Source organism: Carettochelys insculpta, chromosome 6 (genome assembly GCF_033958435.1).
Source record: "Carettochelys insculpta isolate YL-2023 chromosome 6, ASM3395843v1, whole genome shotgun sequence".
NCBI lineage: Eukaryota > Metazoa > Chordata > Testudines > Carettochelyidae > Carettochelys > Carettochelys insculpta.
In genome coordinates this window covers 67,254,171-67,274,526 of record NC_134142.1, presented here as the reverse complement: position 1 = coordinate 67,274,526, position 20,356 = coordinate 67,254,171, and the positions used below count along the sequence as shown (strand labels likewise).

The 20,356-nt window shown below is 42.5% G+C and overlaps 1 protein-coding gene across 2 annotated transcripts in view; it reads right to left on the bottom strand.

Moving 5' to 3' along the window:
* Positions 1 to 1,070: 1,070 nt before the first annotated feature.
* LOC142014505 (deubiquitinase DESI2-like) overlaps positions 1,071 to 20,356 on the bottom strand; it is a 123,126-nt gene continuing 103,840 nt past the window's right edge. For both annotated transcript variants that reach the window (XM_074997159.1, XM_074997160.1), the window contains one exon: positions 1,071 to 1,719. In XM_074997159.1, the coding sequence (XP_074853260.1) occupies positions 1,477 to 1,719 (243 nt within the window). In that variant the 3' untranslated portion in view covers positions 1,071 to 1,476. The remainder of the gene's footprint in view (positions 1,720 to 20,356) is intronic.

Genomic DNA, 20,356 nt, shown 5'->3' with positions numbered 1-20,356 from the left:
CAACACAGGCATCCTCAGGCTCTTTTGTCTTCCCCTTCTGTGTAGCTGGTGGGGGGAAAGGGCACTAGATTTTCCTTTTCCACACTCTGGTAGCTGCTGGACATAGCTTCTGGTGAGGTGACTGAACACTGGAATTGGCACAATTGTTCCCTTTGCTACTTCTCTACCCTCCCATCTCCAAAACCATCACTGTGGGCATCAGACATTTATAAACCAGTGCAGGGCAGAGGTCACCCACCCTTGCCCCTTTTCTATCACAAACGACTGAAGTAAGTGTTGTTAGTGTTATGTAACAGAAGATGCCATAGGCATATACATGGTGCAGCATACTCACTGCCTCCTGATGGGATCCCAAGCTGCTCTCTCCAATCCAAGATATCCTCTGAGGGAGGAGAATGAGTGTAAACTCCCCCCATTTATTCTGGGTAGTTTTTGCTGTCCTGGGATGGCTTTAAATGTAGACTGGGTAGGTGACTGACAAAGGAGCCATAGGTTCTGGAAGGAAAGACTGAAGGAAATTGCTATCTGGCCAGTGGATACCCTCTCACTCCAGAAGTCCCTCCCCACAACACAGGCTGAGAGAGGAAGCTAGCTAGCTAGCAAGCCAGAAGACAGACTCGCCATCTCAGTGAAAAGGAGGGAAAACAGGAAACCAAGGATGTGAAATTGGTGGCTTGGGTAGGGGGAACCAAAAGCTGTCTTAGGCAGAGACGTAACTCCCCATAGGCCACTCGTGCCTCTACTTCATAGCTGCCCCTGTAGAGCACCCTACCCCCATTGGAACCAATAAAAACCACCATTACACATTTGTTTTCTAGGTAATTTTGGTATTGTTGTTGTGAGGAGGGCAGTCCTCTGATCTCTTAAATTCTAACACAGAAAACTGGTGGTTGTATAAGAGCAGCACCTTTCACTTGTCCTTTACAAACCTGGTAATTACAAAAAAGAGGGTCTGCAGGAGCTTGTTGCTGGTCTTAGAGATGAGAAAGTCAAGCTGAGGCTCCGCTTCCTTCATTTGGTATGTCCAGGAGATACACTGTGGGTGAGGGACAACCATGGCAGAACTGGAGAGTTATGGGCAGGAGAGAGAGGGAGAGATAAAAGAATAAAAGTAGTTCCAGCCAAGGAACTTCACAGTATGGTTCCCCTCCAGTCCCATGTTCTTGTGCCCAGAAAATCAGCCGCTCTCCATGGACCAAGGAGTACAAAGGGCTTTGAGAGGATAATCCAGGGTAGCTACCACACTTGCCAGCACAGTGCTAGAGTTCAAAGTCATTTTTGCAAGCAACAGTAATGGCAGTCCTTTGAGAACATATGGAGAGCTCATCTCAGTAAAGGGGGGGTCTCTCCCTATGTTCTTGGGCAAAGAAAAAAATAAAAAAGACAGGTGCTGTTAAAAGGGAAATGAGAAAGGAACAGGAGAAACCCAGAGAGCGAGAGATGGGCGAGAGCATTTGAGAACATGTTGGGCACAGCTTAGACCCGGGTGTGTTTACAGGTTCGTGAGGTGCCCGAGGCTGAGGCAGCTGCAGAAGTGGATGGGGATTCCTCGTCAGTCGAGTCTCCCTGCTCTTCTTTGTGGAGACCGAGGTTGATGTGACTCTGCAAGGCTGCAGGGGTCAGCCACTCCCTGGGGAGGCAACTTTGGAGGAAAGGGATGCACGAGCTGAAGTAGGCTAGGCGGTTCACCCATCGGGGGATCTCCTTCCCACACAGGATCTGTGGAGCAAACAGGAAAAGGAACATGGTTACCAGCACCAAAGCATGTGTATCAGGAGGCTGTTAAATAAGCCATTGCCACCTCCTTCCCAATCAGTCTAGATTCCTCAGTGCTCAGATATTCCTGCTTAATTACAGGGCTATCTTTTGATATCACAGCCAGGTTTAAACTCAAAGTAAGCTTCTTCTTGGGGTGCCTTAGGCAAACTCCCAAATGACTGGCTAGTCCAACCTGTCCCTTGATGGGCAGGTATGGAAAAGGTGGGGAAAATTATTCTCATCCCATCTCTCCTCTGGCTTTTTGAGACTTTGTTTTTATTTGGAACTCACAGATCAGAAAACCAGTCCTGTGGGTAACGCTCAGAACAGAGCTGGTGCCATTTTCACTTTGGCGTGACAGTAGATTTGGACAGACATTGGCCTGAGCTTTATTAAGCCGGCACTTGGCCCTCACCAGGTGAATGGATGATTGTGAGAAATTATTCTATTTGCTCCCCGCTTTTTGCAATGTTAATGCAAACAGGTTGATTAATCTATGACGCAGATTTATGCTGCAGCATCTCAAAGCCCTCCGTCTTACTTCAGCTATTAATCCCTGAATTCACCCTTACAATAAACTTGTGAAAAGAGAAAAAGAAACCACTGAGAACAAGTGCCCAGCACTTTCGAGATCCTACATATACCACATGTATGGCATTGTTTTGTATATGCTCTCATGCCCTGTGTACAGCTAATAACCACACAAAATCTGAGACAATGGCTTGGAGTAGCTCTGGGAGCTGTTATTGTGACAAAGAACCTTTCTCCCTTAGGTCATGAGTTCAAACATACTTTCACTGAAACCCAGAGCAGTGGTAGCAAGCATCAGAGGAGAGAATAGAACCATATCCCTTGATTAGGTCTTTTGCTGCCAAAATTACTTCTAAATACCCACCTCCCCCACTAGCTTACAAATTACAACTTGGGGGCCAGTATTTCAACTCTCAGCAACAGCAGAGTCTCTTTAGTTAATCTCAGATAACATGATGCAGAAATCAGTAATTTTCTACATTTTAATTTGAGACATAACTCACATTACCACCACTTCAAAATCTCTAAACATCAGTGCCAGACTGTCTCAGGGACCATATCCCTACTATGTGGATTTAAAAGCAGTTCACAGGAAGGAACAGAAGCCCATACTGAGCCGTACAATCACAACTTAAAGACCAATGAATAAGATGTTGTGAGCACATCTTTATAGCTCCAACCAGGCTTTTAAGAAAATGCATTCTTAAATTACATAAATTTAGCCCAACACTCTTTGAAAAACAAATATTTTACCCATCCATCTCCTTGAACCTGCACCAGTACTTCAAAACATTGCCAGGATTTTTGGTTATATTCCCCTCCAGTCCCTCTTCCATGCCCAGTAGCTCTGGTAACACACCACCTTCTTGCAAAGGGAACAGATAAGATAAGGGAATGACAAAAAATCCATTAGAACAATGAACTGCACTCAGTAGTGGAGCCTCTGGAGAATTAGTGCTAGAAAATGACCAGCTGGAGGAGGAAGTGGTTGGAGAGCTGTTTTGTTAGATTCTTTTTACTAAGCAGCTCAGAAAGCTGTAACAATTGCTCCTGCTGTTCCCCGCGTGGAAATGATGCTGCAGGCATTTGCTTTTATCAGCTTTTTCACAGGGCAAATCAATCAAACCAGGGGGGAGCTGTAAAACCTACGGAAGGATATGCGAGCATCAGACCACCCCTTGCCAATTATGGTAGTTGAAGGCAACGATGAAGCCTAAAACCACATCTACACTAGGGGCGCTATAGTGGTACAGCTAAGCAGGTCTGTAGTGTAGGTGCTTCCTACAGAGACAGCAGGGTGCCCACTGAGAGTCCTTTCTGGCTTTAATCACAAAGCAACATCACCCTAAGTCTCCTTCACCATCACCATATTTTACTATTTTTTTTCCAGTAGGTCACAACCTGCAGTGTTGTATGTATGGACACTTACAGACCAGAGTCAGCTTCCCCACTTCTAAGGCAGGGATGAGGACTAGCAGCAGCCAGTATTTCCTATCTCTGCCTTCCTTCAGATTTCCTCTGCCCCAGCCCTGCCTTCCTGTCAGCTGATATTATCGCAGGTGCTGCTGGGGTTGTCGCTCTCCTCAGCTAAGTGGCACGCTCAGCCACTTCCAGTAAGGTCCCAATTAATATACGCTAGTGGAGACTGGAATGAGTGCTGAGTTAGCTGCTGGCGCTGTACACCCAGTTATCCAGGTTTTTTTTTTCCATTGCCATAGAGTAATCCACCTCCCCAAATGATGGCCGTAGAATCGTAGAATCCTAGGGCTGAAAGGGACCTTAGGAGGTCATTGAGTCCAGCCCTCTGCCTGAAGCAGGATCAATCCTAACTAAATCATCCCAGCCAGGACTTTGTCAAGTTGGGACTTAAAAACCTCTAGGGATGGAGATTCCACCACCTCTCTAGGTAAAGCATTCCAGTGCTTCACCAACCTCCTGGTGAAAGTGTTTCCTAAATAGTTTTCCTAAAGAGTTCTTCCTAATATCCAACCTGCACCTCTCCCCCTGTAACTTCAAAACATTGCTCCTTGTTCTGCCATCTGTCACTACTGAGAACAGCCTTTCCCCATCCTCTTTAGAACCCCACTTCAGGAAGTTCAAGGCTGCTACCAAATCACCCCTCACTCTTCTCTTCTGCACATTAAATAAGCCCAAGTCCCTCAGCTGCTTCTCATAGGTCGTGCGTTCCAGCTCCCTAATAATTTTTGTTGCCCTCTGCTGGTCCCCCTCCAATGCATCCACATCCTTTCTATACTGGAGGGCCCAGAACTGGAAGCAGTACTCCAGAAGAGGCCTCACCAGTGCCAAATAGAGGGCGATAACTTCTCTAGATCTGCTGGAAATGCTTCTCCTAATGCACACCAATATGCTGTTAGCCTTCTTGGCTACCAGGGCTTACTGCTGATTCATATGCAGCCTCTCATCCATCATAATCCCCAGGTCCTTTTCTGTTGCATTGCTACTTAAACAATCACCACCCAGCCTGTAACAATGCTTGGAATTCTTCTGTCCCAAGTGCAGAAGTGTGCACTTGTCCTTGTTGAACCACATCAGAGTTCTTCTGGTCCAATTCTCCAATTTATCTAGGTGACTCTGGACTCTATCCCTGCCCTGCAATCTATCCTCTCATTCAGGTCATTAATAAAGATGTTGAACAATACTGGCTCTAGAACCGATCACTGGGGCATTCTACTTGAAACTGACCACAAGCCAGGCATTGAGCTATTGATCACTACCCATTGGATGTGACCATCTAGCCAGCTTTCTATCCATCTTACAGTCCATTTATCCAATCCATACTTCCTTAACTTATGGGCAAGAATGTTGTGGGAAACTGTATCAAAAGGTTTGCTAAAGTCAAGGTACATCATATCCATTGACTTCCGCATGTCCACAGGGCCAGTTACCTCATCACAGAAGCTAGTCAGATTGGCTAGGCATGACTTGCCCTTGGGTAATCCATTTTGACTACTCTTGATCTCTTCCCCTCTTCCAACGACTTCAAAATGGACTCCTTGAGGATCCCCTCCCTGATTCTTCCAGGGACTGAGGTAAACGGCTGACTGGTCTATTGTTCCCTGGATTGTCCTTTCTTTTTTTAAAAAATGGGCACTACCTTTGCCTTTTTCCAATCATCATCATGGTCATTAGAGCCATGGAAGAATTCTTCTGTCAACCTTGTCTACACTGGGGTAGATCCAAGTAAAAAATTGTACACTTTAACTGACCTATGGCCATTTGAGAGGTACAGCTACTTGAGAAAAAGCCTCAAATTCACATCCAAGGAGCAGTTTTTCCTGTTCCTACAAAACCCCTGTGAACTGTATCCAGTCACTGCTGTTGGCCCCAGAGTATCCCCCTCTTTCTGCACATTTTGATGCCTGTGGGGCTTTCCTTGCCATGCTCTTACAGCTAGAGATTTAACATTGTGGGCTAGCTGGGATTCACAGGCACTGCTTATCCCTGTGTATGTGCTTAATATTGCTTCCTCTTCCCCTTGTCTCTTCTTGCTTAACAGCTCACATCAAAGCCTGCACACTCCACATATTGCACACATTTCAGGCAGGAAACTTCTCTAGGGGCTGTGTGTGCTCACTGCCATCACTAGGTGGCATTTTACAGTCAAGAAGTTGGTGTTCCCTTTACAAGAAGTCTGCAAATGCCCCTGCTGCTGTCTGGAGAGCCAAGTGGAAACACAATTCAGACAGACAGAGCAGAAGCCGAACGCGAAGGAGAGATGGGAACTGACAGTCTGCAATCGATTTCCAGGGAGCTGTCAAGTCCACACCTGCACTTCAGCTCCCCAATCTACAAGTGAAGGGGGGGGGGGGGGGACAGAGAGAGCATCTGAGCACCTGAAGTCAGGCATGTTTCCCATCCCCACCCTCCAGTGTATCTGAGAGTTGAATCCATTTAAATGAAGGTGAATAGCAGAGATATATAAGCATCCATCATATGAAAAAACACATGGTATTGCTGGCAGCTGCATCCTTTACTAGTGCTGAAACCGACAGCTGCATAAACTGACCCACATATACCAGAAATACAACTTCACAGGCAACAGAAGAGTTACAAAAGCTGTCCTAAAATATTTGGAATAATACTAGAGTAATACAAGGTAAAGGGCCTGATCCAAAGCCTTGTGACGTCAATGTGAGTCTTTCCATGGGTTTTCACTCTGACTCTAAGAACAGAATCCTGCAAGGAGCTCAAGACATTCCGTACATTGTAGATGGCTCCCATTAACCTCTCAAACCCAGGCTCTGTGATTCAGTGCGGCAACTAGTTCCACTGATTCCAGGAGACACAAGCTAGCCGGTTTCTTTTTACGTATGTCATGTGCCTCAATGATATTACTGTGCAAATGACGTGTAATAAGATTTGAGCAAGAGTTAATGTGTTGACAACCCAAAGTGATTAGCATTTGGACATTCATAGATTAAATTTTAGAACCAATGCTCTCTGGTGCCTACTCTTAATGCTCTGCGTGCAAAGGAGTTGGGCTGTCAAGGAACTGCAGATAACTCATCTGATTAACTCAAAAATTAATTAAAATTGAACATTATGCTTAATTGCTGTTTTAATTGCACTGTTAAACAATAACATGCCAAAGGAAATTTATTAAATATTTTTACATTGTTGTACATTTTCAAATATATTGCTTTCACTTACTACATAGAATAACAAGTACATAATGATCACTTTATCTTAGTTTATTACAAATATTTGCTCTATAAAATGATAAACAAAAGAAATAGTGTTTTTGAATTCACATCATACAAGTACTATAATGCAATTCCTTTATAACAAAAATGCCACTCACAAATGTAGCTATTTTTTTTTGTTATATAACCGCATTCAAAAACAAAACAAGGTAAAACTTTAGAGCCTACAAGTCCACTGAGTTCTACTTCTTGTTAAGCCAATTGCTAAGAGAAATAAGTATATTTGCATTTAGAGGAGATAATGCTGCCTGCTTACTTACCATGTTTACAGCAGACACTGTAAAACCCATGGAAAGACTCACATTGACGTCACAAGGCTTTGGATCAGGCCCTTTACCTTGTATTACGATAGTATTATTCCAAATATTTTACAACAGCTTTTGTAACTCTTCTATTGTCTGTGAAGTATTTACATGCCAGATACGTTTATATTATTTATAGTATTTACATGCTTTGGCTACCATTCCAGAGCACATGCTTCCATGCTGATGATGTACTAATTAAATTCATGACTAATTAAATTCTCCCTTGGGGGAGAACTGTATGTTTCTTGCTATTTTATCTGCATTCTGCCACTTATTTCATGTTACAGCAGCCTCAAACGATGATCCAACATGTTCATTTAAGAACACTTTAATGGCAGATTTGGCAAAATGAGAAGGCACCAGTGGGAAATTTCTGAAGACAGCTACAGCACGCAACCCCAGGTTTAAGGATCTGAAGTGCCTTCCAAGTCTGAATGAGATGAAGTGTCAGGCTTAGTTTCAGAAGTCTTAAAAAAGCAATAATCCAATGTGGAAACTCCAGAACCCAAACCACCAAAAAGGAAAATCAGCCATCTCCTGGTGACATCTGACTCAGATGATGAAATGAACATATGTCAGTTCACACTGCTTTTGGTCATTATCTAGCAGAACTCATCATCAACATGGATGCATGTCCTCTGGAACGGTGGTTAAAACATGAAGGGATATATGAAACTTGAATGTATCTGTGACCTAAATATCTTGTGATGCTGGCTCTAACATGCTGTACATGTGCATGTTCTCACTTTCAGATGACATTATAAACAAGAAGTCAGCAGCATTATCTTATGAAAATGTAAACAAATTTGTCTGAGCAATTTGCTACACAAGAAGTAGGACTGAGTAAATTTTCTAGTCTCTAAAGATGTACAATGTTTTATATTTGAATGCAGTTTTTATACATAATTCTTCATTTGTAAGTTTAAGTTTCATGATAAAGAGATAGCACTACAGTACTTGTAGTAGGAGAATTGAAAAAAACAACCTTTGTTCTTACAATGCAAATATTTGTAATAAAAATATAAAGTGAACTCTGTGCACCTGATATTCTGAGTTGTAACTAAAATCAAGCTATTTGAAAATGTAGAAAATATCACAAATATTTAAATAAATTGTTTTCTATTATTGTCTTAACATGATGTTTAACCATGATTAATTTTAAGCACAATTATGTTTTAGTCCCTTGACAACCCTGCGAAGGAGGGACATTAGTAGCCTGGCATCTCTAGGGCAGAGTTAAGGTAGCCTGCGAACCTTGTGGAGAAGTGCAGCCTGAAGTCTACATTTCCTAGTAGTCTAATACGAGATTTATTTTAAACATTCCTGAAAAGGTAACACACATTCAAGCATGAAAACGTAATTTGAGATGTAGTGAAAAATCATACTTTCACATAAGAGTGTAAGAACTGCCATAATAGATAGCCTAATGTCCGTCTAACCCAGTATCCTGTCTCTGACAGCAGCTTAAAATCAGAGTTTCAAGCGAAGTGTTTAGAATAGGGCAGTTTTTGAGAGAACCTGCCAGTCTTCCCTTCTCAACTTATAGCAGAGGTTTAGGGTTACCCCAAACACAGAGTTATCTTGGCTAATAGTTCTCCATGAACTTATCAAGCTCTTTTTTGAGCCCAGTTATATTTTTGGCAATCACAACATTCCCCAGCAACAAGTTCCACAATAACTGTGCATTGTGTGAAAAAGTACTTCCCTTTTGTATGTATTAAACTCACTGCCTGTTAGTATCATAGGATGACTCTTGATTTTTGTATTAGGGAAAAGGGCAAATAAAGCTTCTCTATTCACTTTTTCCACATCATTCATGATTTTATTTACCTCTATTATATCCCTCCACCTTTAATCATCTCTTTTGTAAGAGGTCTGCAGATAGGATCCTTGGTTTCAAAGGGGCAAATTTTTAAAAAATAAGGGAAGTTGTTAGAGAAGTGGACTGGACTGAAAGAACTCAAGAATCTGGATGTGAAAGAGGAATTATTATAAGTCAAAGTTGAACAAATTATCTGAAGCCTGAATCCCAAGCAAGGAGGAAAAAGAATGAACAAGCATCTCCTATACGTTATTCAGGATATGTCCATACTTACCTTGGGGTTGGCACACCGCAATCAATCTTCCAGGGATCAGTTTTGCTGCATGCGTGTGAAGACACAGCAAAATCAATCTCTCTGGGCTCAGCCGTTGATTCTGGTACTCCACACTGCCATGTGGAGAAAGGGACATTGGTGCGTGCCCAAAGAGGCCCAATCCACACCAGGAAAGAAAGTCACTCCTGATACGTCGATTCTAGCTATGGAAATGGCGTGGCTAGAATTGCATATCTGGGATCGACTTTGATCCCTAGTGTAGACCAGGCCTCAGAGAAAGCATAAAACCCAAAAGGAATGCACCAGCAAGGAAAACTACCTATTGCAGGGTCAGAAAGTGTAAGGGAGAAAGTGACAGCTGCTAAAAGCCAACCAGGTTGGACCTTACAAAGGAAATTAAAACTAATAGTAAAAGGTTCTTTGGCTATATAAATAAAAAGAAAACAGAGAAAGAAGCAATGAGGAGAGAGTGGAGATTAAACATAATGTAGACATGGCCTACACATAAATGAGTATTTTGCCTCAGTTTTTAATAAGGGTAGAGAGAAGCTTAGGGGTAATAGCAGGGTGACTAATGAGAACAAATATACGGAAGCAGAAACCATCTCATCTGAGTTGGAAGCCAAACTCAAAGTTTAATAGGTCCAGATCAGGAGCCCAGATAATCTCCATCCAAGAATATTAAAGAAACTGGAACATAAAATTGCCACCTCAAGAGCAAAATATTTTAATGAATATTTACATGTGGGAGGGGTATGCTCTATGTCTGGGAAATTGCAAATACAGTACCTATATTTAAGAAAGGAAAAAAAAATAGTGTACAGGAAACTACAGTCCCATTAGTTTGATCTCCATTACAAGCAAGGACTTGGAACAAATTTTGAACAGGTTAACAATTAAGGCCATAGAGGTAAAAGGTAATTAGTATAAAACACAATATAATTTGGAAAAGGTAAATAAATAGTGCCAGACCAACATGCTCTGTTTCTTTAAGACAAATTTTCTAGACAAAGGAAGTAAAGGAGAGCTAAACTAAGGCACGTGATATATTCCCACCTGGGAAATTATTAGTTAAATTAGAAAAGATAGGGATTAATTTGAGAACTGAAAGGTGGGTATGGATCTGAGTAAAGGGGAAGCCACAAAAGGCCATCATAGTCTCTTTTGGTTTTCATATCTACAAGTAAGTAGACAGCTCTAATCTTTTTAATCTCCTGTGGTATGTCAGCTGTTCCATACCCTTAATCAACTTTTTGCTCTTTTCGGAACAATTTATCTGTTAATGATTTTCACTGGGCTCACAGAATCACTCAGTGCAGCCCAGAATACAAAGGTTAGTAATGAAAGAATAATCTCAGATTTTATATAACCTCTTTCATCCCAAGAAATCCTAAAATGCATCAAAAACAAAGTGCCTGAGAAGCCATTCCTAGAAATCTGCTCATGTCATCTCTTTATTGTAGCCAAACCAGAAATAAAACAGCTGCTGTATTTAACAGCAAAACTACATAACCGTATGGCAGGAAATAAAGAAAAATCACTTCCAATTTATGCTGCAGGAGGAATTTATGGATACAGAATGTCATTATTAATGAGCTTCCATGAAGTGTTGTAAATCAGCATGGTACTTACATGAAGAACAAATACACAGTCCTTGGCCTCTTCAGCTAACCACATCAAAGCCCCATAGGTCAGATGGAGTTTTTCCATCCACAACAGTGAATATTGGATCATGCACTAAGCAAACACTTACTGATGTTCTTCATTTCCCTGTTATTTCTTCCAGCTGCCCAGTCCTTATTCTACCCGTCTCTCCTGCTGCCACCATTAACAAGAATATGTCAACTGTTTGCTGAACAAAATGCCATTCCCAGAGACTCATACTATGGGCTTCATCTTTGCAGAGCGAACCAGCAGTAATAACCAGCTGATGAAACCTTGGATACTATTTGACCATTTGGGATATGCTCAAGTTCAGTTTCCAAATAGGCAGCTGAATCTTCAAAATTAATACTGGCGCATTCAGACGTAACCCGCACTCCTATTCCAGCTCTAGTCTGCCCAGTGACGTCCAGGCTAATACAGGCTCTCTGCTTATAACTAATAACAAAGTTAAGAATTCGCACTTAGCTAAGTGATGATCTTGAAAGTTGAATTATTTACTGATGGTCCAACGATAAGGCATCTTTTTAGCCAGCAGACCTGCAGCAGACCTGCCTTTCTGAGCAAACTTGCAGACAAACTGTTTTTTAAGGGAAATCAGGACACTGGGAGAAGTGTGTTGCACATATCAGTAAGTCTGTCTGGGTTCAGAAAGGGAAGAACGATATCAAGAGACCAGTTAGTATGCTCCAACTATCAGCTCCTTAGCACAGCTCTACCCAGTGATAACGCATGCCACCTGCCTATAGAACAAAAATTCATCTATCCCAAAAGCAAAAAAGCAAAAAAGCAAAACAAAACAAAACAAAACAAAAATACTCTATATGTCCATGTAAGAGGCATCTCAAGACTCCTTAACTCCCACCCACCCTGGCTTCAATTGCATAGGGCACAAACCATATCCAGCACGGCGCTATCAACCAGTAACAGACTCCACTCCCTATTCCTCTCTGCCCCACACATACCATCATATATCCATACAGACAACTATTACACAGAATGACGGGGGTGGGAGGACACAATCTTGTATCCTCTCTGGATGTGGCTCAACCTGCAAATCTTGTTGCATCAGGAATCACCAGGTACTTCCCGGAGACAACACAGGTGCGGGGGTAATAGCTTTCACTGAACCAACTTCTGTTGGTGAGACAGACAAGCTTTTGAGCTACACAGAGGGAACGTGCAACACTAGCCTGGGAGCTTTAATTCATAACTTTGCTAGACACTGTATATCATAGTCTTAATAAAGGCACTGAATTTATAGCTTAGTATAACAATCTGTAACCTACCAACCACCCCTTTTGTACTATAACCACGTGTCAAAAGGCCACTTCAGTTTGTATGATCCCTGAGAATATGTGGTATCTGCCTATGCTAAACTATCTGTTCCATCTTGTACCTAGCTGTGATGTACTATCTTTCCCATATCTGAGGAAACACTCGGTTTAGTTCGAAAGCTTGTCTCCCTCACCCACAGAGGTTGGTCCAATAAATGATATTGCCTCTTTTACCTTGTCTCTCTCATACCCTGGTAGCAACAATGCTAAAACAACTCTGCACACAGATACCTCCCCATAAGATTCCATTTGCACAGTGTCATCAGGTGTGTCTGCTCAAGCTGGCTCCATCTGTCCCATAATCTTGATAATCTTAACATGGTGCTAGCCACCAGCCACACTTTCGAATCTCTGTCCACTAGACTGATATTTTAGCTCCTTTATGCAAACACTTACAGTAGTTGCAAGACCTAGTATGACCCCACAGAGTCCATCTGCCATGATCTTAGCAAATGCAAAGGAAGCGTTGCTAAGGATGACAACCCCCAAGGAGGCTGGGTTTGGATGTTTACCAAAGTTCAGAGAACCCATCTCCTTTGTGAGCTTCAGAACTAACTGCCTGGGAACGTAATGCTAAAGCTTTTGAACTAGAACTCACAAATGATTTCTAGCAATAGAACTCAGTGGTAAATGTTCTGAGAACCTTGGAATTGCATCATGATGCTTCAGTCCTATTAAGGGTATTGAAGTATTTTACTGCAGATTTAACTAAAGTAGTTCAGGGATTGAGGAACGGCTCTCTTTTTCTTCTGGCAGCCAACTAAGGCTATCTATTATTATATATAGATAGATAGATAGATAGATAGATAGATATCCAGCATATATATGTAAAAATAGATAGGCTTAGTTGGCTGCCACACACACCCCCCCATGAGAGATGGAAGCATTATTATTTCCATTTTACTTATGCGAATACTAAGACACAGAAGTTTAGCAAACCAGTCCATAAACAGTGACTCCATGCCAGAGCCAACGGAATAGAGGAATCCTAGTTCACAATCTCACATTCTAACTGCCGACCTCATACTCACTCTCCTGCCATTCCTGTTGGCATTGGTAGCTGCCAGTAAGCCTGTCTTTGATCTGTGGGCAAGCACAGACCTAGCCAGAGCCAATAAGTGTACTAGCCACCCTCGATTCTGGCTAAATAGCAGAAGCAATTAAGTTTCATTATGGAGTAAGACAGCTAAACCAATCAAAGCTCCCCTCCCCACCAAAGGCTGATGGATAAGCAGCCACACTTCTGAATCTTGCTCATAATCAGACCTCTGAACCCTAGGTATTGGCTCATTACAAATTAACAGTGAGATTTCACAGTGTGTATGAACCTTAGCTATGGCCCCAAGCATGTCTGAGCAATGCCGGTCTTGAATAGTTGTAAAGACTTTGTGAGAACTGCCTAGTAGGGCATAAGTGTCTTCAGTCACCTTCCTTATCTCTGCCCCAAGGAGGCATGCCTTGCCCACAAGACTTTTATCACTCTCAACCTTTAAAAAAAAAACAAACTAGTACTGCTACTCTTTTAGTCCCAGAACTTTGCTCACCAAAGTAAGCACCTTGTTTGTCATCCCTAGAATGTATACACAGCAATGCCCCTCCTGCCTAAGTGTCTTTGCAGATTCCATCTCCATGATCCTGAAGAACTTCAGAGTCATCAGGCCTCAGCAGACAAGTAATTCCTCACTATCACTCCCAACTCCCCACTTAGGAAATTGCACGTACGTTCCACTTCCTGGTCCAAGATGAGCACGAGAGAGGTGTGATCACATGGTGAAGAACGTCAGACAGGGAGGGGAGAATTAACACAACCCAGAAGGAAATGGATGCTTTCAGCCTCCCCAGACTACTTTTCCATTTGGCCATTTTTGAAATAGAGCAATGCAGCTCTTGGATTTGCAGGTTCCCTGAGTCCCAAAGAAAGCCAACAGAGGAAGCAGTAAAGATGGAACATTTGGAAATTCTCAGCAGTGCACACTGGAATTTTTGGAAAGGATAGATTAAGGAAGTGCAACACCACTGTAGTCTGTAAAACTGCATCAGATATGAATTTGTTCCAGCATGTTCGGATTATCAATTCAGCTTCAAGGTTCTAATCCAAACCAACCTTCTGAACGTTGTCAGGTCCTCCGCTTGCTCATTCAACTAATCCAGGCAATTTAGATAATCAACAAATGGGACACATACTGTCTTGTGAGTGGAGGAATACATGAGGAAAAAGCCAGTAGCACATGCAAAAGGAGGTTAAAAAACCAAAACATGGTAAGAAGGGAATCTGGCACTGGGATGATTGTGCTTCCCACAAGTGACTCTTATCAATCAAATCTAAACAGACAGTCTTAGAAATATAGAGACATTGAAAGAATAATCACATGGGAGTTTGAATTAAATGTGCTAACTTCAGGATCAGTTTCAGTCTCTTTTAAGACTCTCTAGGTTTAAAATAAATATGTGCTAATTTAGAAAGCAGTTTGGGATGCTTATCTCTACCTCATCACCCCAGAGAGCTCTTTTGGAATGAGCCTCTCAACCACACTGGTGAATTCTGCTATAATTGATGTAAGCAGAGTTACTGCCCATTCACACAAGCATATGTGGACAATGTTTGGCCCAACAGCTGTCAGGGATTCTCTGCCTATCCACCAGGAGATCTGATGTGGCTGGATTGACTGATTCACCCTTTTCTGCTTGCCCCTACTATTTAATCAAATCTGCAGTAAAAGTGCTTCACGTCAACTGGAAGATAGATAAATAACTCTTGGCTGTGAGGCTGCTACAAGATGCAGAAGGTTGTGACCTTTTCTGTGGCACTTCAGATAAATTACACTTACTGATCAGAAAGAAAATCATTCACCTTTCAAGAGGAACAAGCAAAGAACCAATAAATGAAGTAAGCCTTTCTGTCACTGCAGCACAGCAATACACTTCCAACATGAATGCCCTTTAAGGTGAAAACAAGTTTGTGGTTCTCAATCCAGTACCTAATTATAGGGACATCAACTTGAGGAGGTATCATCAAAAGGGACAGTTTGGAGCAGTCATGCATGATCTGTCACAAGGATCACAGACCACACTTTTGTACAGTTTAAGACTTGCCTCTGCCCTAGAAGAATTTGAAAGGGAACAAGGTTAATAACAATAACACAGCGGCTTGTTTGCACATTCATGCTGGAAAAATCTCTGCTGGAGGCTGCCGTATTCACTAATTTCTCACTCCCTTCCCAGCTGAACCATTAAGTTATTTCTAGGGGCAGCTAGGAGCATTCTAGGTTGCACCTAGAATCATTTAGATGCCTAATATGTGGGTACAAGTCCAACAGTTAGACATCTAAATGACATCAACTGCATTCACGGTTGTTTGCATTCACAGTTATTTGTATGAAAAGGCAAGCCAAGCTGAGGCCTTTTTTAAAATTAAATCTGTCCCACTGTACTTACAGAGAGACTGAAATCCTTCCCCACCTTAACTATCAAGTGCTCAGAAAGTGGAACCAAATCTGAATGTTGTAGTTCACACTCACCTCAGACTGAGCTGGGTGTCTGTCTGAAGGGCTCAATCAGCTGGGCTCCAACAGTGAGAAGAGTGGGTGCTTCATCAAGAGGGGACTCAGAACCTAGCCCATCCTCCATGGAGAGAACAGAGCTCCTACTTACTCCTTTGTGTCTTTTCTCTAGGCAACTTGGCCTATCTACCTAACATGCCACAAAGTCTGTCTTCAGGTCATGTGATCAGCCTCTAAACTTCCAAATGGAGCCATGGCCAAATAAAGAAACAGGGAAGAGGGATGGCTGAGTGTCTTGAGCAATGGCCTGGTAAACCCAGGGTTGCGAGCTCCATCCTTGAGGGGGCATTTCAACGGTATGGTGCAGGTTAGATTTAAAAAGTAAAAAAAACCAAAACACCTCTGCTACAGGTGGCGATAGGTCCTGCTGTGAACGGAGGGGATTGGACTCAATGGCCTCTCAAGGTCTCTTCCAGCTCTATGAGATACGTATAGCTCCATGTTTTAAAATTAAGAAGGGCAAAACACTGCCATCTAGCACATGGATGTCCATCTGACTCACAAGACCTGCCAGACATATGTGAAAACTAATGTTAACTCTCATGTTGTCATATGGCTTGTAGCCAGTCTCAACTTGCTCCTGTGGGATGAGGAAAGTTCCTTCTCCAGCTTGATAGTGCTACTCCAGTTTTGTCTGCATTAGGAGCACCAGAAGCTGTGATCTCATCAGCTAGCCCAGTAAGTATTGGCCTGACAAGTTGCAATATTAGTAGCAATAGAAGCAGGAGTAATACCTAGCTCTTATCTAGCACTTCTCATAAGTAGATCACAAAGTGCTGATCAAGGGAGGTCAGTAGCACTATTCCCATTTTATAGCTGTGGAAACCGAGGCACAGAACAGTGATGAGACTTGCCCAAGGTCACCCAGCAGACCAGCAGCTATGCCTGGAATATGTCCAGTGGGACACACCGCCTTCAAAGAATGCTAGGGGTACTGTAGGAAGTGGTCTTGATTATTAGGTAAGTAGCACTCTTCCCTCCAGGTCAGAAGAAAGCCAATGCCAAGCATGGTGTAAGTACACAGTACTCACAAAAGTGCCATCTCTTTGATGAGAGGTAGCACAAGAGGTCCTGGCCACATGTACCCACTTGAGCTCCCTGGGGATTTTTTGCATGGGGCTGTGTGTTCGCCCTGGTATCCCTAATGAAATCCCAAGCTGGGTGAGTAATTGCATTTTGCTGGCCTAAACACTTACATTAATTTTCTATAGTCTTATTTACTTCTCATCCTTCACTTTTGCATAATGTAGCTATGCATCACTAAACAGAGGCTGTGTTCTGCCTCAGATGATGAGAAGCCTCTCTGGGGGTGGGGGTGGATAAGAACAGAGGGGGTGAAGATGGATAGAAGCAAAGGGAGCGAGTAAGTTGGAAGATACATAGTCTCAGAAGAATAGCCTCACAGCAATAGCTGTGTTAGTCTGTTTTTGTTTTCTGGAGTCTCAGAGTGAGGGGACAGAAGCCAGGCGATAAGGACTTGAATAAGCGAAGGAAAGCAATTTGTGGTAGGAGCACGGGTGAGGGTGAGTGGAGATTTGGAGGTAGATAAGAGCAGAAGAACAAGAGGTGGGGTGTGATGGATAGGAGTCTGAGGATAACAGAGACCTCTGGGGTCACGGGGTAGAACGGTCTGCAACAACTAAGTAAATGCCCTTTCAGAAATTGAAACAAGGGGTCCCGAGTCTCTATGTTGTCTGATCCCAGCCAATATCAGCGAAACCCACTTGAAAACCATGTGCCTCAGCCACTCTCCACTCACTGGTTACTATGGTCCATGTAGAGGATAACAACCAATTACGGCTATCAGTTACTGCCCTATGTTGTGTATGCAAAGATCCAAATGCTGCTGATGACCCCTGTGGGTAGTCAGTATGGTTCCACCTGATGGAATTTGTTTTTTCAGTTTGTTTGTTTAATAGAAAGTTACAATAAGACATACTTGAGAAGAATATTAAGGTTACAAAATCAAGCACTCGCAAATTAGGGAATGAAAAATTTATAGTTGTCTGTGCAACTTTAATTTGACCCCCTTTGTGTGCATGCAATATTAGAAAGAAATAACATACATGAAAATACAGACCTTATATAAACATAAATTATTTTTCATTTAAATACGATTTATTCTGAGAAGCTTTAAAGTAACCTTTTGCCTAGAAGATTGAAATTTCCAAGGAGATAAGCTGCATGACCTGTCACCCAGCTTTAAAACAGGAAAGTTGCCAAATTATCATGTTTACCAGAAGAGACAGAGCCATCTGTCCCAGGATGTCCACATGTATTTTTAATATTGCTAAGAGGCTGGAGTTTTTGCAAGCAACCATTTTTACTGAATTTTACTCCCTCAATTTTGGTAAGTTGGTTTAAGGTATCAGCAAAGGCCTTCTCTCCCTCAAATGGGAAAGGAAATGGAGGGAAAAGGTTATCTTGACCTCTAAAGGGTTTTGTGCCTCTATCATCTGGGATATTTTTGAGAAGTCAAACTCACAGTGCTTGTAGCATACAGCAATATTTAAAAAAAAAAACTGCTGGCTGAAACAGGGCTTTTTCAGACTGATGCTGGCCTACAAATTACCTAACTCTGATCCAATTGGGCCATGCTGTCAGGTGTCAAGGTGTACTTCACATCAGACCTCCCTCAGGGGTAGATGCTGTAAGGTGAAGCGAGAAAGAGAACTGAAAGCTATAAACATGAAGGTTAAAGCCAAGAGCCTCTGTCCATTAGCTCAACAATCCAGCCAAGGGAAGACTGATATTCCTGGTATAGAAAACAGGCCTCTTTTGGGAAAAGGAAGTAAAGCCAACAATCAACAGTCTATACAAACTTGTGCCCAATCTCCCAGGATCAAGCACTGTACCAGCTACATCATCACTTAGTTCCCTTATTGAAGCTCCAGCTGCTATTCCATGTGAGTCCAAAGACTGAGCGCTAAAGAATTCAAACCCTTACGTATTTCACTTTTTCAATCGTTGTCTGATTTTATTAGCTGGAATTTGTCCCTGACTTCTTAGCATTTCAGAGTATAAAAGCAAGCTCTGTGTGTACATATGCACGAGTTCCTAGAAAGTTCACATGATGTAGGAATCATAGAACACTAGCACTGGAGGGCACCTGGAGAGGTCCTCAATGCCAGCCCCCTGCACTCACGAGAGGACAAAGAGGAAGTTTAAACATCCCTGAACTCAGTCTCTTAAAAGCTATTTACTGAATGAATGTTCTATGTTCTGTGTAGAGAACTGAAACACTTAAAACTGTCAGCTGTAAATTACAAGAGTACATACCATCTTCCCATGGCACCCTTGCCTCATTTAGTGCACAGGATAGATCTGCTGTAGGGATCAGTCAAGAGTGAGTAGTGAAAGAGGCTTTTGTCTACAGAACCCCTGCTTCACTTGTTGCAGAAGTTTGGAGGTGAGTAGTGAATCAGACGGAGGGTTGCAAGAAAAGAAAGGGCAGTCTCACAATAAAGGCAGTTAATGAGTGCCCTGGATGGAGAACTGCAGCCTGTCCTTGTCACTGCCACAAAGGTCAATGGGCAAGAAAGTTAAATCAAACTTTACACAGATGGGCATTAATTGTGTGTTTCTTGCATGCGGGGTGCTTGACTTGAGACCCTGGGTCTAACTTGCAGACGTGCTGAGCACTCATAGCCACAACTGGAGTCAATGAAGCTATGTTTTGACTGTACAAAGAGCTTTATAATGCTAACTGCTAGGAAAAAACATTTCCTGGGCTTCTCAAATTGGGCATTCAAAACTAGGGGACACTTTTTTTAACCATAGTCTCTCTGTGCCCCAGCCTACCCCCTTGTAAAATGGAAATAAAGGTGTTATGAACATAAAATTCACCAATGCGTGTGAAGCACTCGCATAGTACAGTGCTAAGTGTCTTAGGCTGCTTCTACATATGCCACCTCACATTGGAGGTGCCATGGTAATGAGGCAATTCGAAGCAGGCTAATGAGGCGCTACCATGCATATTCGGTGCCTCATAGCATAATAGCAGTTGCGTGAACAGACTTCAAATTGCAGAGTGACAGTTAGATGGGGGCAGCTTTGAAATAAGCACCCTATTTCGACATTCCCTCATTCCCACAAAATTAGATTAGAGTAAGGGGATGTTGAAATGGAGCACTTATTTCGAAGCTGCCCCCATCTAACTGTCAATCTGCAGTTTGAAGTCTGCACTTTGAAATTCATGTGGCCACCATTATGCTAATGAGGCACTGAGTATGCATGTTAGCACCTCATTAGCCTGCTTCAAATTGTCTCATTACCATGCCACCTCCAACAGAATGTGGCATGTGTAGAAGCAGCCCTCAAAACACCCCTGAGGAAATTAGTAAGCCACTCTTCAGTGAAGGGTTCAGATGGTGCATGGTAAAT